Here is a 25,752-nt window from a genome sequence, read left to right on the forward strand (position 1 = left end):
AACTTTATTCATCTTCCATGGTGGAGATTTTTGTGATTCATCAACATTGCAGAAAGTACAACACCCCCTTCCCCCTTTAAAGAAATTATTATTTAATAGGAAAAGATTTACCGCTTAATGGAACATCATGACATTTTAAAAAGGCATTAGTTGGACCGAGCACTCATGAAGATTACGGCGATGTCAACAGGTGACATTGATAACAACACAGCAATACTGTAAAACTGAATCAAAAGCAAGTTTTCCGTACATGAAATATACATAAATAGTAGTATAAGAACAAAAATAATTCAACAGATATATGAGGCAACACTACATTGTCTTCTGAGCTAAGGTGTTTTTATAAAAATTATTTTCACTTAGCTTTGTGCTGTTAATCAATAGTATGATGCAATGTACGTGACTGAATGTACATTTGATGCTGTGCAACGATTGTGCATCCAGTTCATTTTGCGTGCAGATACAAATGCCAAATATGAGTTGTGTACTGGACTTCATATGATCATGTTGAAGCAACAAAACATAAAATATCATTATGCTGAAAGTTCAAATGATAGCTAGCAAGCCATTTTTTTTTCTCTCATTCCAACACATAACGTTAGAATAGCCAAAGTGTATCAAATGAGCTATTCAATGTCCAACAATAGGGACAAACCGAACACACGATCTTGAACAACAAAAAAAAAAAAAAACGCTTTTACTGCAATCCAAAGGCCTATTTTTCCAGAGGAGAGCGATATTTCCATCTAAATGAGGTATAATGCAGCCCTGTCCATAACCATAATAAGCTTAGACTGTGTATATCAGATTTAATTTACACCTTTCTACCACCACTGGCATGAAAAAGAAGAAGAAAAAACACACAGGAAATTCCACACTGAACAGGGGATTTCCCACTTGAAAAGAAATGTCAAAAATCAACTCCAAAACTCATAAATGCAATCAACTCCATTTTAATTAACTTCCAAGGAAAGAAAAGAGCTTGCAGACCTTGAAATATGCAAATCCAGCAAAATGCACAATCAGGGGAGAGTAACAAAACTTTGGAAACAGCGGGCAAACCTGCATTGGTCAGAATGCGCTTGGCACCCACATGTCCCCCTACACCTCTCCACCAGCCCCTACAGCAGCCGGGGGCATCATCCTGCGAGAAACTTTCCTGCACTTAGCTCGCACTTCAAAAGGCGAGGGCTCTGGCAGACTTACGATGGAGCAGAACTTCCTCGGTCTCCATGGAAATGCGTGGAACAGCCGGCCTCTTGAAAGCAGCGTGAAATGGAAAAGCCAGATGCCTGTTCATCCCAGCATCTGAGCAGTTAGCCTAATACGCAGGGAGGCCTCCTGTTCAGACAATGACCCTACACCCTAAAACCCCACCACACACACACACACACACACACACACACACACACACACACACAACAGCTGATTTCTAATTCAGTGACATACATAATACTGCTAGCCCAACCCTGAGCCATTAGAAAGGATTTGAGGATGACTATGAGGACGTAAACTATTGTCTCCAATACGTAAACCGTTCAAACTACAACAAATTTATTTTTGTATAGTGTGTTAACACAACATTACATTGTCTCAAAGCGCTTTACAGCATCCCCACCCAAAGCCCCCAGTGAATAAGCCATAGGCGACACTGGCAAGGAAAAACTCCCTAGAAGGAAGAAACCTTGGGAGGGACCAGACTCAAAGGGGGAGCCCATCCTCCAGGGGCCGGCAGGGAGAGTCTAATAGGAGTGATGGCTAAGTGCCAAGTCATACTGTCTAAGTCATAAGATCTGAGTCACAACCGGGGAGCAGGGAGGTGATGACAAGCCGGTGCCGACGCTCCTTCAAATCGCCAGGCAACCAGTAATAAGGCAGCCAGGCATACATGGAGGACGACAACTACAAGAAGAACTAGGGCCACTGTGTGAGCGCTTGCCAGGATGGTACTGCAGGACTTCCCAAGTTATTGCAAATAAACACCCCCCCCCAACCACATTTTAGATGCCTGAGGGTGGGGCTAAAAATGAGTGGGTGTACTATAAAGATCTCCCACGTGTGAAAAGCTTTTCAGGACAGAGTCATCGTTGACACTAGAGGCAGTGTCACTGCGCTGTCCCCTCTGATCACTTTATCAATTGCGCTTCAAAGACTCCACCACGATGCCAGTTGTCATCATCACTCCCCATTTTTCTCCCCCTGAGCAAAAATCAGGTGCTGCCTGAAGAGTCTCACAAAGATCTGAACTATGAATCCTACTTCACACAAATATTCAATTAAAATTATTCAAAGGGAAGCTACAATCTAAACGCGAAGTCACCAGGCTTGACTATTACTTCATTTGATGATGGTTATTTAATAGCGGCATCCAGGTCCAAGTCAATATATTGGGAAAACAAAACGAAAAATGAACAGCACAGTATCCTCGCTTCTTGCTTTCTCTATGCACGTTAGGTCAGGTGCGCCTCCTTCAGGACTGGCACTGCTCTCTCCACTCGGCTGTCGAAAGATCTGAGGAGCATTTTAATCTGAAGAGGTACTTCACTCACAATGGGGGGGAGAGGGGGAACTAAAGTGTCCCTGGACAAGTGATAGTGGCTTTTCCCATTGTGCTTAGCAGCACACCCACCTGGCACGGTGTCCTCTGCCCCTGGTAATGCTTGCAAGCAGTTCCCACCACACCCTGCTGTAACACATGCCATTGTCCTGTGGACACACGAGATCGATGAGCAGGAACCAGGCGCTGAATTTCACCACTGGAGAGATAAGTGTTAAGCATCCTTGTTTTAATGGATTAACGTACGTTTCATGCCAATTTGAATCATCTGCGTGAATAAGAACTCATGGGCAATTACCGGCAAGTTATTTAAAGATCTTAAGCCATAATTTCACCCTTTCAAATTCATATCAGTGGTACAATGATTTGCTTTTTATAGCTTTAACCACACTTCCTTTAGTTCCCCAACAAACGTAAAAAAAAAAAAAAAAACATATTAATGGTGTTGGCAGTTGAGGCAGTAAGACCAAGAGCAATTTGGGGGTGCAGGGTTTGGATGGAGAGCCAGGTGTAGCTGAGGTGAAATGGGGATCGATTGCACCACGCTAGGGGTGGCGCCGGGCCTTTGGAACTCTGCCAAACACTGCCTCAAGGGAGTGAGGGGATAGGAACAGGATACACATTGAAGAGTGTACAGTACAGACAATCGGTCCCTGATGGGGAGTCATTCACTCAGACGAGTCTCATCAAGCTGGCCGCAGTCGCAATAGTGCAAAGGGATATATCCACTCGGTTAATTGGACCGCACTGACTTCCTGTGAGTGACAGGCTGGGAGGTGTCGTGAAGCCGAGATTACCTTGATGTTACAGGCTCTGTTATTTAATGCAGACACACGTTTCCATGTACAGCAGGCAACCGGAGTGTCCGGAGCCCCGTAGAAACAGGCAGCCCTCGTGTCCATTTACACACATTCAGGAAGGCTTTTCTGGGACTTACCTGGCCTTCCCTACAACAATCGAGGTAGCAATGTGGCACCGGGATTTGTAAAGTAGTCAAGTGGGTAGCAGGCAGGTGTCAGGGATGGGTGGCACACATACTGAAAATATGCCATAATACAGGTCAACTGCTTGCATGTAAATCACTGGGGCCATTATGCATATATGGTCACGTATCACCAATTAGGCAAACTGTCAAAGTATCATTTTGTACCTTTGATGGTACAATGACTTGTCACTGTGGCTGTACCCTCAAGGGTCTGCCAACTGTATCCTAGCTGTTGGTAAACGTACCTTTTAAGGTACAGAAATGGACGAACATTTTTGTACTATTGTGGGTACATTAATGTTTATACCTCAGGGTACTAAACTATACCAGGGTTGTACCCTTTTTTCCCCCCTGACAGTGTAGAGTATCAACAAAAATACTTTTTTGGGGTGGTGACCCTCACAAAGCCAGTGCTGATTAGCTTTGAGTTACCTTCCGCTCATTACAATCGACTTTATACTGTGCTAAACTTTGCACTCAAACAAAAGAAAAGTTTCAGAGCAAAAAAGCCTGTAAAGACCCCCGACAGAAGCCGAAGCCTTTTGAAGCCTATGTTCTTTCGAGTCACACCGACAAATCTATTTTGTTCATCACCCGGCAGTACACGTCCATTAGAAAGCATGTAGTACATGAATCATGATTAGAGAAACTGTTTTTTTCTTCTTTTTTTTTAAATTTAAATTTCAAATTTCACCATCTTACATCACTGAGAACAGGAGATATTTGTATACATTTGTATGTACATGAGTGTTGATGAAATATTACAGAATTCATAAATCATCAATATATTTAATACTGGCACTTGCTCAGTGCAATCCTGATTTTCTCATGCATCCAAATGCATACCATTTTTTCTAAAAACTTCCCTTCATCATAGTACTGAAAAGACAGCTTCCCTGCACTCATCTGCCAAAACCCTCAGTTTCCCATAAATCCCAGGTGCTAAGAAATGGCAGGAAGAAATGCTTGGGAATTGTGCAGCAGAATATACACAACATCATGTATTATAAGGATTTACTTCCTGTCGGGAACAGAATCCCATAAGAGTAAACAAAGTTTTCAAGCTCAGCTGCGCCTACATTGCACAAATTATTAAAAGGTGCCTTTAGCCTTACGAATACTCTGGTAAAAATCAAGGGTTGGCTTAGTCCTGAGAGTTGACCGTATTCACAAAATTTATAGAAGTGGGATGCCTGCAGAACCCATGGGATACTGAATGTGAAACAAAAACTGCCTGATTAATTAAACAAAACATAAAAAAGCTTCAAAACAGCCTGTGGCCTACTATCCCTTCATAAAACAGTAAAAATGGGTTTTGACAAAGCATACTATACTATACTGGGCTACTGACCTATTATACCTGAGAAGAGGCCAAATTAAATTGTGACAAACTGATCCTTTGGGAAACGGGGAATAAAAAAAATACACTTAATATTTTCCCACAACAATAGTAAAAAGATAAAATTATAGGTATCCTTCTTTCTGCACAGCACCAAATGAAAAATCTAACTATTTTTCTTTGCCAACACCAATCAAAGCCCTTGTGGCGCCCTAGGCCTCACCCTAAGTGACCCCACACCCCCCCATCTGAGATAAAGTGAAACTGGCCTGCTGACAACCCGATTGGTCGATGCCTTCAAAAGATGGCGCCATAGGTGGCTGCCTTCGTCACCTAATGTAATTCAGTGTTCTTGATTGAGCAAAAATGTGGACTATCTGGGGGGCCCCAAGTACTGGAGTGAGAAACACTGGCCTAATGGATTAACTGGCAAAACCCGATGTCATTAACAAATCATTATGTCAGAATTAACAGAACTGATACAAATGATGTCATGAGCAGATCCTGGTAATCCTCTGGCCACAGACACAACATGTGCTAACTCGCTAAGTCTCAAGCCGAATGCTTATGTCCCAGTACGACTTGCACCTGCCATCTGTTTGGCCAAATGCTTTACTTTTCAACAATCTGCACCATGGACTTCCAAATGAAACAGCCCACCCGTGTTACAAAGGATTTGCCTTTGTTTCCCAAACCTGTCGGAATGACTTAATCCACTATCAACTTAATCCACTTGAAAATTTTGTTTATCCGTGCACCCAGGTCAAACGGAATGATGGAAAATTCCTCTCCAAGATGGACGGAACCTCCGAACTGTCCACCATCTGCTTTTTCCGACAGCTCTTAAATCGGTCATGGCCAGCTTCTAGCTCTCACTCAGTCGCATCTCGCAAGACGGGAACTCGTCATTTCATTAAGCAAAAATGAGACAGTTATATAAGTAACCCCTAGCACTGGAGGAAGCACAAAATTAGAAATTTTCATTTTCTTTTGAGACAAGCAGACATATACTCTCTCATCACAATTCCATCAGATGCACAAAACGGACACATTAAGCACCACATCTTGTAAACGTCACTCAAAGAAAATCCCCCTAGTAGACGAACAGATTGTTGACTATTTGTGTCTAGTTCTTTCCTTGAAACCCACCCTTTACCGTCAAACTCGGCTCTGCCCCTCTGTACTGAGCCTTCATTAGTGAAGCAAAATGGCTTTCTGTGACAGTCACTTCCATAGCCACCATCCGTCAGCTACTACAGTAGGTAGGGGACAGCACTCTGCCGCCCCGCTGTGGCCGGACGATTAACGTCTGACAATGCACCATAACACAAGAGCACTGCAAAACCTCCAGGCCTGCGAGGTTCACTAGCTGTGGAACCATGGCCATGGTGAGTAAGCCTCGTCACGGATTTAGTACCCTGGAATAAAACGGGAAGTCTACACATCTAAGAGATGCAAAAAGCGCATGGTTGGACAACATCGAAGCTGGAGGAGGCTGACAGGTTAACAGATTGCTGCAGAATGCCGGCAGAAGTCAACGTTTGTTTGGCACATCCAGAACCCAAATGGGAATTCAGATAATTCGGGGGCTGTGAATGAGGATATCAGAGAGACTCAGCTGAGGGTTCATGGATTTGATTGCTAGCGCTCGTAAAGACTGGTATTACAGCAGGAGGCGAGACGCAACCCAGCTAACAGATGCTTCTTCCTCCTTCTCTAGAACATTCTTCTCGTGTTTCAAATAATTGACACATTCCCCCCCACACCCCAACTCCCAATATTTCCATTTGCTTCCAGGTATACAACAGCAGATGTTTGTGCGAGGATTCGCCAAGTGTGTTTCCAAGGCAACCGAGCAGTGGATCCGGGAAGATTTGTATCCAGGCGGACACACAAACCCGCCGGCACATATGCGCACACACTCTAGCGTGCATATAAATGTAGATGAAGATTCGCCCTGGTTTATGTAACCGGTGGGTGGGACAGGCCCCGTCCCTGCAATCTCTCTGCTCCTCTGGCAGATGATTCCCTCAGTTTCCTCTCCCTCTTGCTCCCACCCTCTGTCCCATGGCCACGCCCCCCTACTCCACATGCCAGCTAATTGGTAGATTTCCAAATCCACTATGATGCCGTCGTCCTGGCGACGCTTATTTCGGTCGAGGTGTTACAACCGCACGCCGTGCCGCTCCCTTGCATCGCTCCGGATCCACAGGAGGCATGCGGCAAGCGCGGAAAGGAGGTGCAATGTGCACAGAATTCCTGAACTTTATGTGGTCAGTCTGGGTGTGACTGTATAGCACACTGCTGTAGTTAAGGATATTAATCATGAGGATGAGATGTTCACGATGCATCACTTTGAAGATTCTTCCCAACGTGGACTTTGGTAATTAAATTTTAGCTTCAAAGAGGGCTACTGCAGTCTATAATCATATAAGAGTGTGGTGCTTAATAATTAATGCCAACCTTAAGAGAGGGGCTACCAGCAAGGCAAAGGGTGCCACCCCAAATCAATCCAAGCATCTTCCTCTCATGACCCAAAAAGCTCAAATCAGGAGTGGGGGGGGGAAGGTTTTTTTGAAGGATCTTCCATCCACCTGAAGTGCTGCGAATCTGCTCTGAAAAGATGGAAAGCTAGATGCCGAGGGATCGATTTTTCAAGTATAGACAAAGCGGCTCCCTGCCCTTTATTACCTGTTCCTCAGCCTGCTACTGGCTAAGCCGCAGAGCATTCTGGGATGTGGTGCAAAAATGTCGAGGAAGAGCAAGTGTGAAAACAATGCAGACCGAAATAATCAACCTCTCACTCACGCAACTCAAAGTGATGAACGTTAAGATCTAACAGGATCTTCTTAAGGACGTTGCAGTCCACTCGCAGTGTAAAGGCAAAAGCGCTCAGCAGTTGGAAGCCTTCGCCACATTAAACAAACTTCACAAAAGCCATTTCAGTTTCTTTGTATGTCTACAAGCTTCGTAAGAGCAGCTTCAGGTGTTTGGTTGGTGTTTTTGACCTTCAGCTAAGGTCAAGTGGAAGGGAAGCTGAACTGGCTCACGGAAGAAAAAGGAAATTCAGAGCTACATGCAAAGTGGCACAAGTTCCTGCATCCTTAAAGCAACTGACCCGCTCATTAGTATCACTGATCCATGGTGCATTTTGATCAAGGTCTCTTGACAGTGCTGCAGCTGACATATCGTGGGCTTTCTTTCCCAGCTTGGTTTTTCTGCTCTTTTTTCAGAAGACAGAGGCAGTTGAATCTGAAGGCATACAATCCAGAATTAAACAAACACCAAGTGGGAGAAGGGGCTCAGATCGATCTGTGGACCAGATTTGATAAGTCTGACTCTGCGATTTTTCCTGAGGCAGGGCAGGTGGACTTAAGACCAGGTGAGCCAAGCTTATGACTGGAACCAGGCCTGGTCCTCAGAGAGGAAGCTGGAAGGTGATGTGAAAGCAGTATGTTCCTGAGATACCCCTCAGGTGCCCCAAGGCTTTTCCTAAGTGACAGGGCGCCTCTTTGCACCTCATGTCCCCGTTCCCATGGAAACTAGTTAGGCTGCACTTCTTCCATCCGTTTCCAAGGACCGGGCTGGATCTTTTCTCTCCTGCTCAAGACTGCATACTACTAAAAACTGATCACAAAAATGTCTTTCTTGTAGACATACACAGAATTACACATTAATACATTTACTATAGAATCTCAGCACTGCTCTAAGGTTAAGCTACTAAATTTTCAGTAAATTATGAAAATAATGTACTTAAAAAAAATTACTCTTCCTTTTATCCATCTTCCAACAGTATTCCTTCAGGTTAATGTAGAATTTTTCAAGGTTAACCTTAAGTAACATCCTGAGCATCAGTCATGGATTTTTTTTAATTATTAAGGTCAGGTAATGATGACTCTGGGGATGGGGAAGCTTGCACCAGCTATCAAGGGTACCCAGGACACTATTATTGGACCAGCGTGACAAGCCCTGAGGTTATACCTGTGGCAAGGCACTGGGGAAAAGCCCCATACGCTCTGGGTAAAACGGGTGCATGATGTCCTTAAATAACAAGGATGTGTCTGGGAAAAAACGACAGGGCTATCAGAGCAATGCTTTAATTCCTGTTGTCTCCTGAAAGGCCAAATACACTTTCTGTAATCATCCAAATGTTATGAGGTCAACCGTGTGGCGTCTTCAAATTAATTCCGCGGGTTTTATTTAGGTTCTTTGGTAACGGCATTTATAGCCACATTATAATCTGCACTCAACGCTACTTTGGCAAATGAAAGCAGGCATTAGAGAGACCGCACTTTCCCGTCAAAACAACAAATGCGAGCCCTTCGCGCTAAATCGGTTTTTAGGACTATCAAGTTAGAGGGGGGAAATGCATCATTTTAATCAAGTTCTGTGCTATTAAATGTCAAAAAGGTAAGGCTAAATTCTAAATACAGGCCCATAACATCAGAGTGTGCATAAGCAATGTGATATAAATACAACAAGATTGTCAGAATTAACGCCATAGCGAACAAGAAAATGTTTACTATTGCGTACATATCATCCCGGAAAACATACGTTATGAAGACTGCCATAATCTTATATTGCCCGGCCAGCACTACGACATAACACGAAAAACAATAGCCACAAGATGGCGCCGTTACCCTTAGAAATTTAAATTATTGCCGCATTAAAGCTCAACACGGGAACAAGTGATAGGATTCCTCTTATTCCATCATCACAGAGCAGCTTCGATGCAATCACAGAGAAGTGAATGGTATCGGTTGTTTTTTACCATTATTCAGTTGGTGATCATTTTCTTATTTTGCTGCTGGACTTGCTTTTTTATGTATCATGTTTTATAAGACAACTGTGCAACAAATACAGAATGCAAAATAAGACTTTAGATGCGCTAGGCCCATTAAGTAGAAGTCGTTTTATTACACTCTCTGTATATTACACTGCTGTCTGTCACATTCTTCAAAATGTACATAAAAACTCTCTGCAGACAAAGAGTTTACTGAAGGATCACTGGAGAAACAGACTTTAGTTCAGAGCCTCAGAAGCTGAGATCCACCAAACTCCGGCCGGCTCATTTCTTGCTACAGTCCGGGTAAGTCAGCTCCCCAGACATCACGTCCATACCGCCGCTGCATCGAGAGCCAAAAAAAAACATGGAGGGAAAGTGCAAACAAAGAAACTAGCGCCCGGCTGCCAGGGTCGGCTTCAGAAAGCAAGCGCAGACCTGGCAATTCAGTGGGATTTATGAAATAAATAAATGCAATGAAGGACATAAGGGATGCAAAAGGCTGAGTCATGCCCAGCCGGAGATCGCGATGTCTGCTGAGTTAGACCATGCCAGGTGTGCGGCGCAAACAAACCTGCAGGAAAACCGACCAAGCTGACCGCTGCACACCTTCTGCACTGCAAACACCTCAGAATACAACAAATTCTCTTAATACAGTGACTCCTAATGATCCACTGGCCGCCACCCCCTGCCCAGTGCACCACCCAAAAGCCCCGCGAGAGCGTTAATTACTGTAGAAATAACACGTAGGATGGGATCTCCATGAAGCAGGAGAGCATCAAAACACCTTCCATATCGTGGCAGAGATACGGCTGTCATTGCCAAGTCAACTCTACATCAAGAGGAGGATTCACACCCACAGGTTAATTCTGTAGGAAACATCCATACATCACATCTATCCATGACATGTTCAGTCAAGTTCCAACAATAAAAAAAAAAAAAAAAAAACTATTAACCTCATGTAAACCTATAGGATAAAATCGTACAAATGACCAATATTTTTTTGTTCTATCTAATATTTAGTAGTGTTTACCTCCTTTTAAACATACTCCAACATACAACAAATTAATTGCATTGTAATTGGGTCAACCATATTAATTGAATGAGTTAAACTGATTTTGCATCCATTAGATTTGTACTGAAACTGTGCAAAGTTTGTCACTCATATTGCACTGTAGTCAAACAAATCACTGACGCCAACCTGTTTCTTAATTCTTTATTACTTCTATAAATTAATCACATTTGTTTTTTTTCCTTTGTCAAGGTTGGGGGGAACTAACCATTATATGTCTTGCTAAAATCCAAAGCCAAATTTTGTCAAAGAAAAAGCAGAAAAGAAAAGGAGAAAAAAAAACATCCACCTAATCCAGCCATGCCCCCCCCCATCCATTAACCACCTATCCTGTTCTGCAACAAGGTCGCCCCCCCTATCCCAGGCAGCACATGGCACAAGCTGAGGTATACCCTGGATGGGATGCCAGCAACCAATAAAACCCTAGAGACCAATAAAATCCTTGTACCTGCTCCTTGCTTTTGTTCTTGAATATTTTAGCTGCAAATTCGGCACAGGAATTTCCCTAATTTACTACACAGTAATAATATTAGATTTTCAGCATTCATGCATGGCTAGACTCCATGTAGCCTTAGCATTCCTTCCATCAGCCTTAATAATGGATATGAAAACAGCGAGCCACTCGCTCCACACAGGGCTTTGTGCCACAGGCTACGAGATCACTAGTGCCAAGACCTGCATAGTTTCCAAGCTGCTTCACAAGCCACTGCATCAACCCGTGCACTTGGACTCATATCTGCCCCATGCTCTCAGAAAACCCGGCCTCTACTGCTGAAAGGGTTAAGTAGCAGAAATATGGGTCTATCCCCATACATGGATTTTATCAGTGAGCACTGATCTCGCCAGATTAGATTGCTCCTAATGCTTGATAAGATGATTACATCTATTTCTGGAGGCATTAGTTCCACGGTACAGTTAAAAATGGCGTTTTATTTACAATTCTTAAACAAACACATTAGGAGTGGGAAAAATGGGCAGACAATGCAATTCATCAAATTCTAAAGAAGCCTAGCACTTCCTTTGATGAACTCACAGCCGAAGAGCGAAGCAACCTCATCAGTGTACCGCGCACCTGCGGACAAGCACAGCGGCACAGAACACATTAATAAAAATCAGGCAGCCATGTGTGATAATACAGCTGACACTGAGTATTGCATTCTAGGTTCCCGTGAGTAACATTACCTTAGTTTGAAGCTGAATCTCTGGGAAGAGTCCAGTGAATTTTAAAGCAAGGTTATTATAATATCAGCACAACTCATAAAAGTCATCATTACCCAAAAGAGTAGGTTACACTGCTTGGCCAGTTCAATTACTGCTACTGCTGAGTATAGTTCAGAACAATGTTTCTCAACCCAGTCCTCAGGGACCCCCAGAGAGTCCAGGTTTTACTGGGACTTGGGAGGGAGCAAAAACGTGGACTGTCTGGGGGTCCCTACGGACTGAGTGGAGAAACACTGGTCAAGAACATATGAGGGAAGTGCTACGAATGTATGTGGCTCAAGTCTGAGCACTGTGTTTACATAATATGTCGAAGTGGCTTCCAGATGACTAATGCTATGATTTCGTCCAGGTAAATCATCAAGGCTGCCTAGCTGCATTTCAGCAGCTGTGCCCTAAGGCCTATCTGTAGACACCCCGCACCTAGCAACCATTTGTACCAGTATGACAGACTAACTGAAGCATATGCTTACATCGCTCGCCTGTTATACACAGCAGAGGATGTGGCCAAGCTATAATATAACAGGAACACATAAGTATTCTCTGCCCAAATCCCACAAACATCAATAGGGAAACGTGATAGCTGCACACATGGTGGCTTGTGAATCCACAGATCAAAATATACTAAACCCCAGCAACTCATGTACTGTATGAATATCAAGCACTGGCAAGGCATCTACACTGACAAAACAGAAAATCTTTGAAAAGAAACAGTATTTGTAGACAGAAGAGTCTAGCTCACCACTTATTTGAATCCTGAAATGTACAAAGTGAATTGGACACAAGCCTTTAAAAGTCTTTACGATTATTCACCGCAACCAAATCTGCAGTCTTGATACAGACTTTCGAGTCTGTTCCAAGTTTTGATGACTACTGTCAGCTCAAACAGTACACCAAGAAAATCACCATAATTCCTTCGGATCAGTCATGGGACACACTGATAAATACATTTCCATGTTTAGAACGAAAGGGCTAACACTACTTGTCACTTGTTACAAATCCTGTGAATGCTAAGAAAGCGTGTGCATCTTCACAGCTCACAATCCATGAATGAAGAGACCGTCAGTTCACGTACATATAATTTATATTTAATGACAAAACTGAGAGGCCTATCTAATGATGTTTCTACATTCAGTTTTTCCATCCGTCATCCCCTTCCTCACATCACAGAATCCCGTGCTGATGAAACCCACATGACCACAGAGAGAGCAGGCAAACTCCACGCTGCAAGGAGAAGTGGGATAGGAATGGATCACATGACCCTGGAGGTGTGAGCACACTGAACCTCTAGCCCTGGAGCTGTGATACAACAGTGCTACCCAAGAATCAATGAAACCAGAAACTGAACTTCACATTATTGGAGGTGTGCCTCACTATTCCATATCACTAGTGGCAGTTACTGCCACTCATACAGCGCAGTTGTGTGGGGCTCTTGAGGTTTGTTGGTCACAAACACTACACTACTCCAAACATGTTCCTTATTTAGGAGATGGTGGAGCAGCATGTTGTGCTAACCAGCTTCTGATTCTACTCGCAACCTTTTTTTTTAGTTTTGGAAACATTGTTAGTTTGGGCGGGTGCAAGTTGTATTTTACAGTGAAAAATCAATCAAAAAAGCTTGCAAAAAATATCTAAATATTGCTTCAGCCTGTGTTAAGCTTTTAATGTCAAATTGTCCCAGAAACAACAAACATACCCCTGCAAATTACCTATTATTGACAGAAATTTTTTTACAGTGTACACTTACATGCACAATGAACTGCCATATCGGATGACGACTGGCCAGAAAAATAGAAAATGCAGTGTCACAGTTTTTCTAGCGTTACTAAAATTAATAGCTGATGCATCCCCCTTCGTCGACAGCTTTGCCAGGCTATAAATTTAACATTTGAACGTAACCGTCTCTACAGAGTTTTTAACTGTTATTGGATAGAGAAATTATGAAAGAAATTGCAATAGGTATGGAACCAATTTTAACATTTCTGTTGATGTCAAGGAAGGAATGCATATTATTTTATGTCAAAGGGTAATGGGTCAAAGTGATTTCAGTCACGTTGGTCTGTCGTTCCTTCATCAACATGCACAAAACCACAGAAGAACTTTTGGTTTGTTATTTGGAGTTTCTCATGTTTCTCTTAATAAAACTGATGCTGCTTGTGAGGGTGGAAAAGGGTGAAGTTCTGGCTGACATGGAGACTATGCGTGTGAGCAAAGGCTGCAGCCTCCGGAAGACAATTTTAATGCAATGTGACGTTAGTTTAATTTTAGGTGGGAATTCATTCACAAACTCTACATGGCCACCACCCCTAATGTTATGGACATGGACACCAGTTATAGATGCAGTTCATTTTAAGGTTTAACGGCTCTAATTAGACGACCTTTAGTTATACATTCGTACCCTCCCACCACGAGGTGATTAAAAGGAACAGGCCAGGCTATCAGATGAGCCCAAATCGCCCCCCCCCCTCCCCCTCTGTCATATATACACTTGGGCTATTCTTAGACGCCGCGTACTCACACAACCCCCGCCATATGCAGTTACTCACATAATTCTGACATTTGCACCTGCGAGGGAGACAAATTCAGGTGCAGCGGACGGTGACGTAGCCGCTTACAGGCTAGCAAATGGGGCTGTTTTTTGGTTTTTTGTTTCTTTGCCAAACTCCTTACTCCTCAGGAGGCCGGGTGTGCCGCCACAGACAGAGTGTAAGGTACCATGGCATCCTGCATCACCTTAACAACGGGCATAAAAACAAGCTGGGTGACCGACTCAAGCCGCGCGACTACAAAATTCAAAGTAGGATTAATTTTTCCAAGTGAAACGAGGCCCTGATACATGCTACCCGGCATTCCCTAACTGGCCCGAGCGCCGTCTTCGCCCAATCATCGGAAACATGTAGTAAAATGAAATAAAGCTTTTATTTGCCATTTCTACAAGTAGAGACACATCTGGAAGGTGTTTCTTTCTGCATATCCCATCTTGCTCTTCTTTTTAAAGCATACACACACATCTAAAGTGCAGAATGTAGTTTCGGGTCTAAACTCAGCCTTACATTTGGCACCCCAGGAGCATTTGCTGAAGGGCCCAACGGAGGTGTGGCCAAGAGACTGAGCTTTCCGCTACCCTGGAAGCAGGGGCCAGCCTTCTGTAAGTGTCCTACAGCTCTGTTACATGATATTCTATAAACTCCAAGCCAAAGTCAGATGTTGGGGAGGAAAAGGGGGCAATACAGTTTGTTTCAGACCCCTTACCTGTCTTCAGAAGACACAAATTTGGAGTGATGTGTGGCTCATGAAGTTACGAGTGTCTATGATCAAATGGTCATTGGTTCAAATCCCAGACTCACAGCAGGGTGTCTACAGATACCAGAGGGCGCAACTGCTGAAATGCGGCTAGGCAGCCTTAATGATGTCACCGTCGGGCCCTTGAGCAAGGCCCTTAACCCCCAATTACTCCAGGCAGGGTCTGACCCTGATTTCTCTCAAAAATTTTGGAAGGAAGAAGTGTGATATATTTCGGAAAGCCTTTACACATTGAGGTGTCAGATCTTACTACGGCTGATGACATCCAGGCAGTGGAATGAGATAGGAGCATGAGCCAGATCTTGGCAACTGAAGTCTCAATGAGCCTCCGGGCGTGGCAAGCAAAAAAACTGGGGCAGACATTTCTAAACCACAGGCATAAGACTTTCATATTGCCAGTATACAAGGCCTGAAGAGCACCAGTTAAAAGTGAGTTCCTATACACAAATTCCAAGATCTTTGACTTTTCAAATGCTCCTCGTACTTGATCATGGACCACAATTCATAAATATGGCTTTGTACTCAAAGTCATCCAGCCATTTGACTGCTGGGTGCCATGTTCAGATTGCCTGTGCTGAACCACGTTGTCTTCTGATGCCGCCCCCCCCCCCCATCAGGAAAAACTCAATCCTCCATCATACTTTTTTTCCCCAGATTATTCGACATAAGCAAATCAAAACAACTGCACTTCCTCCAACAGCTGAAACCAATAAAGCAGGAATATCAAGAGCTTATTGTGAGGTCAGCAACCCAGAAGATACCTGAACAAGAAATGGACCTTTGGGCATCCTTATCACCTCATGTGAGGACATTTCAACACGCACGGCGGAGGCTGATGACCACGTCACGAGCTGAAGCGTAATCGGCAGCTACCTTCTCAATAGGGCTTCAGCTGTTGGTTGGCCATTGGGAAACTATGACCTTCAAATCTCCCCCCCCTTAATTGACAGGAACATCTCATATGGCCAGCAGCTCATTTATTACTAATACTGTTCCACTCAGGAGAACATATCCTGTAAAAACTATTGAGGTAGACAATTCCACATTAAAGGTTTTACACAGATAGAAGCAATGTTGAGGTATTCTTTGCAAGCACAGAAACAAACATTTTCATTGATTGTTTACTGTGAACATCTCATTTTAATGAAATTAGACATGAGTTTGAGATCATACTTATTTCATAAGAGGGGAGAATAGGAAACAACCCCCCCCCAGACATATTGTTTCTAACAGGCTGGAGACTGTCGCTCTACGTGGGTTTATTTTGGTGTGTCAGTGTGGGGATCAGTGGATCAGACAGCTGTCAGAAGGTCATGGTTTTATTTCTATGTCCGGCAGAGTTTATAACCAGGGACTGGTTGACCCGGATCTCTGATTTGCCCTTGTATATCGCTTTGGACAAAATGTCCACTAAATGAATGTAAAATGTAAATTTTTAAGTTGTGCTTCTATTTTGCGATATACCCTCAGGATGATTTCAGCTATCAGGTCCTGATAATCCTTTATGGTCAAGATAAATATGAAGACAATGTAATAACAAAAAAAAACGCCAACAGGCCCAGGGACACCACGCAGCTGCGACAGACAGACACGCCAACAGGCCCAGGGACACCACGCAGCTGCGACAGACAGAGACACGCCAACAGGCCCAGGGACACCACGCAGCTGCGACAGACAGACACGCCAACAGGCCCAGGGACACCACGCAGCTGCGACAGACAGACACGCCAACAGGCCCAGGGACACCACGCAGCTGCGACAGACAGACACGCCAACAGGCCCAGGGACACCACGCAGCTGCGACAGACAGAGACACGCCAACAGGCCCAGGGACACCACGCAGCTGCGACAGACAGAGACACGCCAACAGGCCCAGGGACACCACGCAGCTGCGACAGACAGAGACACGCCAACAGGCCCAGGGACACCACGCAGCTGCGACAGACAGAGACACGCCAACAGGCCCAGGGACACCACGCAGCTGCGACAGACAGAGACACGCCAACAGGCCCAGGGACACCACGCAGCTGCGACAGACAGAGACACGCCAACAGGCCCAGGGACACCACGCAGCTGCGACAGACAGAGACACGCCAACAGGCCCAGGGACACCACGCAGCTGCGACAGACAGAGACACGCCAACAGGCCCAGGGACACCACGCAGCTGCGACAGACAGAGACACGCCAACAGGCCCAGGGACACCACGCAGCTGCGACAGACAGACACGCCAACAGGCCCAGGGACACCACGCAGCTGCGACAGACAGACACGCCAACAGGCCCAGGGACACCACGCAGCTGCGACAGACAGAGACACGCCAACAGGCCCAGGGACACCACGCAGCTGCGACAGACAGACACGCCAACAGGCCCAGGGACACCACGCAGCTGCGACAGACAGACACGCCAACAGGCCCAGGGACACCACGCAGCTGCGACAGACAGAGACGCCAACAGAGCACAAAGTGAAACACCTCCCATGACAGCAGATAAATAATCCATGCCACGGGCCTTCAGCATTAAAAGGAATATTAAAAATTAGAAGAACAAACCACGTTAGCAGAGGAAGGACTTTCCACGGTCACCTGCTCCAACGGAGATCCTGTCCTATCAGTGACATCAGTGCTGTTCAAGTTCATCTGACCTAAATCTGTTCAGGAAAGCCTCAAATGAATCTGGCAAGCACTGAAATAATGGTCAAGTCTGAGAATGGTAATAATCTCATTACAGGAAGTCATTCATCACTTCAACAACATAATTTATGGACTTAATATGAGGAAGAAAAAAATGGATTTAAAAAGTATGTCTTTATGGCTGTACATTATTCAATGTTGAGGGTACTATTGGGTAATATTCCATCCGTGTCCTTAATTTTTAAAAATCTATTCACATACACCATTATATAACTGCAGACTTAGTCACAACGGTCTAATTTTGCAAAGACTTCATCAAACAAATCCATACATGCAAATTGTAAACAACTGTGATAGGGTTACCAATATTTATATGGTAGATGAAAGCGGAAAGGAGACTCAGCTAAAGCACTAATGCCGCTGTTTTACTCTTCCTGTCCATCCAAAAAGAGCATTTTTCATGTGAGATTTCCAGATGCCACATGGGAATGAACAGAGTTCACGGGTTAACTCATCCAAATTCACCCAAGCATTAATCTAAGTAACATTTTACATTTATTTAGCAGATTCTATCATCAAAAGCTACGTACACCTGAGAAAGTGGGGTTAGCCAGTGTCTCTGGGGCCGTTGGGGAGAGTTTAAGGGCCTCGCTCAAGGGGCCAATAGTAACATCACCCCCGACCCTGATTGCGCGCACAGAGGCCCAACCTGCAGAGCCACCCAAAGTAAAGCACTAATTTCAGGGATGTTCTTTGACAAAAAATACATTGCGTATGAATATATAGGATTTATAAAGGTTTGCATAAGAAAAAAATTAAAGTGTAGCATGCAAGATAAGCAGTATTTTCCATATGTACTATGAGGGCATGTTTCCACAAAGAGCTTCACTGTACTGTTTCCTCAGCACACACAGAAAATCAGCAATACCCTGATTTATTATATGTCTTAGTAACGCTGCATTTGGACTAAGCAGGAAAAACTTAATTAACTAAATCTCTTACAATACAGCACAAAAAAGTAGTTCAAATCCAATTAAACAAGCCATCTGCCACTTAACTCAAAGACGGTCTGCTGTCTGTTGATGTTGTGCATAGATTATACTTATTTTACTGCTACGCTATATGCTATAGCTTTTACATGTGTGGGTTCGTGACTCAATAGCATGTTGAGAAGTCTCTGCTGAAAACATGCCGAAAATCTGTTGCATTACGAAACTGACCCTACTTGCTTCCCGACCTGAACTTGGCACTGTTCTCTGTAATCTACATATCAGTTACATTTTGCATTATGAGTATAATTACATGCCCTTAAAAAAACGGAACCTCAGTTACTCAAATTATTAAATGGTCAAGCTGAGTAATTGCTGAGCAACAACTTAACCTACCATCCCTATATACTAGATGACTACAGCCGATAACTGGCTCAATTTTAAAAGATGAATCCCATCCCTTAAACACTCAGTTCCAGCTTCTTCCCTCAGGACAAAGGTTCATAGTTCCAAAGTGCAGAACTAAGAGGTACAAAAATTGCTTTCTTCCAGCACCAGTCATTCAGTTGAACAAGACATTATAACTGGGCATGGGATAGTGTTAACTTCCTCTTATATGTTTTATTTTATCAAATATTATTTGATACATGTGATCAAAGAGTTATACTTCTTATGTTTTGTGCGGTTATATTTATTTATTCGTTTGTGTGTATGTGCATGTTTGTTTGTGTGTATGTGCATGTTTGTTTGTGTGTATGTGCATGTTTGTTTGTGTGTATGTGCATGTTTGTGTGTATGTGCATGTTTGTTTGCTGGCTATGTGGACGCTGACTCTTCTTGTAAAGAAAATTATTTGAAAAAGTGTACAAATAAAGTAACCTGAACCTGAACCTTACTGGTACATTGAATATGAATCTACTTCTTTATACTTGTCTTTGCATCTGGAAGAAGAACATAACATTAAAACAAATATAACATATCTGGCTTCTGTCACGATAAACTATTTACCTAACATTGTTTCCAATATTACAGAGTGGTGTTTAAGCCTCTCACACAGGAAGCCAGCACAAGACTTCCAGGACAAGCTGATTATGCTTCTGTTTTCATGCTCTTTGTTTGCTTAATGCACTAATTATTTGCATCAACTTGTAAATGGCTTGAGACAGCAGCAGCCACCAAATTAACGGCAGATATAAAGTGAACCATGTGCCAAAAGGAGGCATCCAGAAACAAAACACTCAGAGGTTATTGTTCAGAGAGACATGCACTGAGGTTTAGAGAGCAGGGTTGGCAGGCCATGGCTAAAGGCCCGACACTGACGTCACTCTGTCAGCCACAGGATTTGAACCAGCGACCTTCTGTTGATGAGCACAGAGCCATACCCATACAGTCCACATACGTAGATGCGGGTGGTGCAGCATGCTCATTGCTATGGTTGTTAAGGGGGAGTTCAATGAGGGCCTTCAGAGAGGCTTGGGAGCAAGATGATGCAACTGCAGGGCTAAATCTGAGGAAGAATGGGACTGTCTCCCTGCAGAATTGCAATGAAGAATTAAATTCCCAGTGATGTTTTTATCCATGGGCAGACATGCTGCATCAGAGGATACATGCTTAATTCCTTTTAACCTTATTAATACAATGTATAATGAGATTCCATCCATCCACCCAACCATCCATCTTCCAACCACTTATCCATCTTATTCTGTACAAGGTCAGAGAATCATGAGACTGCAATAAGTTAAAATGGTTTTAAAAGCATTTTCATATTTCTAATGGGAGACTATACCTTATCGCTATTGTGTTACTTATTCTAAAGCTTCCTCTTTCGTTCTACAGTAGAAAAAAATGAAAAGTAACCAACATGGCATTACCAGACTCTCTCACGGTCAGTAGAAAAACAGTGAAATATGCTAGTAAGACCAGAACAAGGAGGTTAAGAACAAGAAGAACATTTTCTATAAATGAAATGAGGGATCCTTCCTCGACTCATGACCCAATTTTCCATTTGAAATTCCTAAATAGGAGGAATATGGTCTGTTTCCACTTTTAAAACTGCTTATTATGGCCTACTTTTATGCTGGTTGTGTATTTATTGTAAAATAAATACAGATTCCTTAAAATGAATGGCCACACCTTAGAGGGGTCTGTGTCCAAGATAGAATGTGTCCAAAAGACACTACTTGCTAACTTAGTAGATTAAACCTCAATTCTTAAAATCTAAAAAACATAAACTGACAATGTTTGTCACATTTCCATTTTTAAAATTACCCAAAAGACACAATCCTGCAAAGCACATTCACAGACATCATTAACAAAAGAAAGCTTTTTACGCCTATCAGAACTGGTTTCTTTTCCTCCAAAGGTTGTTATAAGTCAATGTTTTAAGTTATATACTAATTATACAGCCATCACAAAATATACCCAAAATTTCAAACCACATCCATAGCAAATCAGGACCTGGGGTGCGATTCCCAAAAGCACAGCTACTAACTGCTAACTACTAACTACATTAGCAACATACAGTTGAACACATTCAGTTGCATGGTTCCAACTACATAATTTGCTAATGAGAGCTTTTGGGAAATGCACCCCTGAGTGTTTTTATACTCAACATAACTGCTGGTCCCAAAGCACCTTTTGCTAGAACATCAAGGTCTACAGTACATAAATGTCAGAGAATAAGGATTTAAAGGAAGATAATGGACTATACTATCGTACATAAAAATGCAAATACAGGTGTGACTATAGCCATACTGTCCATACTCTAAAATAATTATCAGTAAATATTAGGTTAGAAGCATGCACACAGGTACCCAAAACATTCTATTTGTTACTATTTATAACAACTCTGTGTTGTTCCTTTGCATAACAAATAAACTGATAATACAAGCTACCTAGATAAAGGATTGATACAAATACAAACCTTAAACAGAAACAGAGACACTTTCATGTAACTCATTATAAAAATGACTCCACAGAAAGACCTGACAGACAACACACATTATGACAGTAGAACCACACAGGGAACAACCCTCACTGGCAAGTTGAAAGTAGCTCAATCAGATAGTTATCCACATATAGATGCCACACAAAGAGAGCAATTCACAGGTAGAGTCACCATCAGAACAAATGATGCTACAAGCATCCATGTTGACATAAGTCCGCTAAAGGCAGCTCAGTGGTTCAAATCTTGAGATGAACCTGAACATCTCTGGCCTTCAGGCATGTGTCACATGACCTGCTTTGTCATGTCCACAGCAATTGTGATTATGAGTTCATGAAACCAATGTCTCTCAAACCAGCCCCTGGGGACCCCCAGACAATTGCGTGTTTTTGGGAGAGAGCAAAAACGTGGACCGGCTGAGGGTCCCTGAGCACTAGTTTGAGAAACACTGCATTAAACTAGACTTCGACGTCCTCCTCTCCCCACCACTCACCCACCCCCCAAATTGGTCTTACTTACAAAAATAGGTACAACAGAGATGACCCCGTAAACTGAAGACTTATCATGTGAACTCACCTTGAATTTTTTCCACCCAACCTTCTACCTATATGCATCAAGGTCAGAATAGCATCTCACAAAAAAAAGCCAGCTGTGGTCATTAATATCTCATGCCTGGGTTATGGGGACTGGACGCCTATACTGACACACTTTGGCCATTTCTACACTCCTGGGTGCAAGAGAGTAAATATTTTTCTCAGAAAGGCCCAGGCACTTCATCTTTGGTGTGACATCAGCCTCCCACTGTGACCTACCTAGCAGTGCTTGAAAAAGGCTGCTTCTGAAGATCCCCATAACTCTTAGAATGGCAGTTTTTAGCTGTTGTTCCTCTGGTGTCTTCAGTTTGGAGCAGTAGTCTTCCAACAGCCCTAAGGCCAGAGCTGTATCTACATAAAGGTCAGGGAAACGCACACATTAATGGACCATCACACATCACGACCACAAGCACTAACAGGACATACTGACCACAGAACACTGGGGAAATTAAGTGGAAAGTACCTCTAAATAAAATAACTTCAAAAAGGTGTTTGATATTTAATGTACATTTTTATTTAATATTTGGTATTTTAGCATCATCAGCGATAAATAAATGCATGTCATTCTCCTGGCATCGATTGGAAGAGCATTTATCGTGAAGGGCCACAGACACAGAGACGTTTATGTTCAGTGGAGGAATAAAATCAGCAGTTATTCCCACTGATTGTCAGAGAGACACTGTGCCACTGCTGTGAAGCAAAGATTTATGCCTGGATCAAGTATCTGCTCTGCGCAGAAGCCAGGCAGGGGATGTCACTCTGTCACACGAGCCAGTAAATGGGAGACAGGGCTGCGCTTGGCCAGTCACCAGTGAAGTGTCAAGACACTGGGCAGCCTTGTTCTAAAGGGCCAGTGCAATTAAAACAAACGGAGGAACAAACAAGAGGCACTTGTTGAAATCCCCTTCAATAACCCCATATAAATGAACATTACTTTTCAAATCTGTCAAAATTAATACAAAACACTATTTAAAAAAGATTTTACATAATAAAGGATTTCATCTAGTGAAGTTCTGGACTATCCTCAAAACAGATCTGATTTACTTAAAGTTAAAGATGATATATTTGATTCAGAATTCTTTTTAAACATATATTTATTGTAGTTTAAAAAAATTATTCACCTAACTACCAAACAATCAGCCTAATATAAGCTTATAAGAAACTTTTTATATATTTATAAATAGGCCTACAAATCACAGCGTTTCAAAGCACAAGCCAGTTGTCAATCGTCACAATGACACCAGTTTTAAATCTGTGCGGTTTAACACAGACACAAAACATTTCAATAACACTACTTAAACCCAAACAGTTAAAACACAGATTAGACACATTACGCGACACATACGAACACCAACCTAAACGCCGGAGAAACAACAAAACTATTTCCCTTTTATCGCAGGGGTTATGAAATTCTAATTGTTTGTGTTATGGGTCCTAAGCTGCACCTGTCAGTAAATGAACCAGCAGGGAAAAGTTAAGCCTGTGATCACGAATTAATACTCGTCCCTTCATTGCTTTATAAAAAACACATTTCTTACGTACTTTCCCTTGCATCTCTCCTGGAACTCTACCTAACACCTACGGAAACTGCCACACTAAAACACAGATAACGGTGCTATGCCTATTTGTATAAGGTGTATACAGATAAAACCAGAGGATCGACTGGCGCCTGACTCATCCACTCACCTTTTTTTCTTACAGGCATCCTTGCTTCTTGGCAATCCTCAGTTTATTCTAGTGCTAAACAACATAAAAGTTCCCTCTCGTCCTCTGCTGCAAACTAGGAAACTTAGAGATGTATAAAATTCTCAGGCAATTATGTAAACCGTTCTTAAAACGTTATTTTTACTGGCGAGTTTGTCGTATTAAAAACGTGCAGGCACAAAGAGAGGCAACCGGAACTTCATATATCTTCTCGACATGTACATGTATAGCTAGCTATATTCTCAAGACTTCAGTCAGACAGGATGAATGACAGGTTCCAGGTCCTCGGTTGTTGGCAATGAGACACAAAATGCGACATTTACAAAAACAAAGATTGCCGGAATACAACGTTTGGCTTTGCATGTTTATTTTGTTTGAAGTACACGGACATACGGAGGATCCCCTCGACACAAAGTCTCATATGACTCCGCTCTGTTGTCTTTCATATTTTTTTTCATTCCCGAGTGAAGCCACGTGGAGGAAAAAAACAGTTAGGTGTTGAAACGGTCACACAGGTAATACGATGTTCCCATCTGGTCCAGCTGAAAAGTAAAGTATTACTGCAGAGGAGCAGCTGTGCTGCATGTATTTCCCAAATCAGACTGGCAGACACAGGTGGCACCGGGCAGACGCGAAAAAGCGAAATTCCTCCGTTGGCAAAAAGTGAAGGGGACGCAGTTTCAGGAAAACTTCCCCATCTTTATCGGACTTCCCGGCCTCAGCGATATATTCCCCCCTGGGGATTCTTAGGCGTTGCTTCTTCACGGTCTCAAGCTGCTTGCTGGCAAAGTGTCCGTGACCCTCCCCGTGTGATGAGCCAGGGATTTAAAAAAGGAAAACCCGATCCGCAATCCCAACCAACATTAAAGGCACAGTGATGCACAGTAACAATTCTGGCAACGTGAACGATACATGCCAGGAAACACTGAATTATTGTAATAATTCAGGCTGCTGTTCATTGGCGGTAGAGAACCTTACTTCTCTGTCATTAAGGTGTTAACCTGCTACGCTTTTACATTTATAGAACCGGCTGACAAATATTCACTTTTAATATCGGTATATATGTGCGGAAAGCCTATCCATTTCAGAATATGCAAGACACGGAAACTACAGATGTAGCTACCCTGCGATACAACATAAACACATTTTAAAATGTGAAATTACCTGAAAAGAAATAATCTTCAGCACGCAATGAAGCTACAGACCTGCATGTTTCCGATTAATAGTGTTTTGCTGCTAGTTCGCTGATCCTGGCAGCATATTCATTTTTCTTTGCTAGATAACGGACTACTGAATAATCTGCTCCTGACACTGTCAGTTATCAAAATAGAGACTGACTACTAAATACAGTTAATTAGCCGGTGTAGGCAGAGTCAAGTAGGACGCTACCTGATTAAACATTGCTTAAAATTATCAGCTCGCTAAGTAGCTATTCTATTTCCCAGCATGAGCATTTAATCCGGTCGGTGCGCCACCTACCGGTCAAGCCGCGCAAGTTTCTTCCGAAAAGCGTGGCTCTACATTTACCCACAGCATTTTAAACAATTCAAGTAATTTCCTTGTAGGATATTTTCTGCGAGGCTTCCGTTGGAAAAAAGGCGTTTACTTTGTTCTCGTCCCATCGTCACAGC

The 25,752-nt window shown here is 43.0% G+C and overlaps 1 protein-coding gene across 16 annotated transcripts in view; it reads right to left on the reverse strand.

Moving 5' to 3' along the window:
• dlg2 (discs, large homolog 2 (Drosophila)) overlaps positions 1-25,580 on the reverse strand; it is a 218,191-nt gene extending 192,611 nt beyond the window's left edge. For 5 of the 16 annotated variants that reach the window (XM_072713678.1, XM_072713675.1, XM_072713673.1 and 2 more), the window contains exons 1-2: positions 24,104-25,557; positions 22,637-22,768 (exon numbers count right to left, since the gene is read on the reverse strand). In XM_072713678.1, coding sequence (XP_072569779.1) covers positions 22,637-22,768; positions 24,104-24,122 — 151 coding nt within the window. In that variant the 5' untranslated portion in view covers positions 24,123-25,557. Of the gene's footprint in view, positions 1-22,636; positions 22,769-24,103 lie in introns of all 16 variants that reach the window. The other 11 variants (XM_072713679.1, XM_072713668.1, XM_072713669.1 and 8 more) reach the window with 5 other exon arrangements.
• Positions 25,581-25,752: the final 172 nt, after the last annotated feature.

This window comes from Paramormyrops kingsleyae, chromosome 6 (assembly GCF_048594095.1).
Source record: "Paramormyrops kingsleyae isolate MSU_618 chromosome 6, PKINGS_0.4, whole genome shotgun sequence".
Classification (NCBI taxonomy): domain Eukaryota; kingdom Metazoa; phylum Chordata; class Actinopteri; order Osteoglossiformes; family Mormyridae; genus Paramormyrops; species Paramormyrops kingsleyae.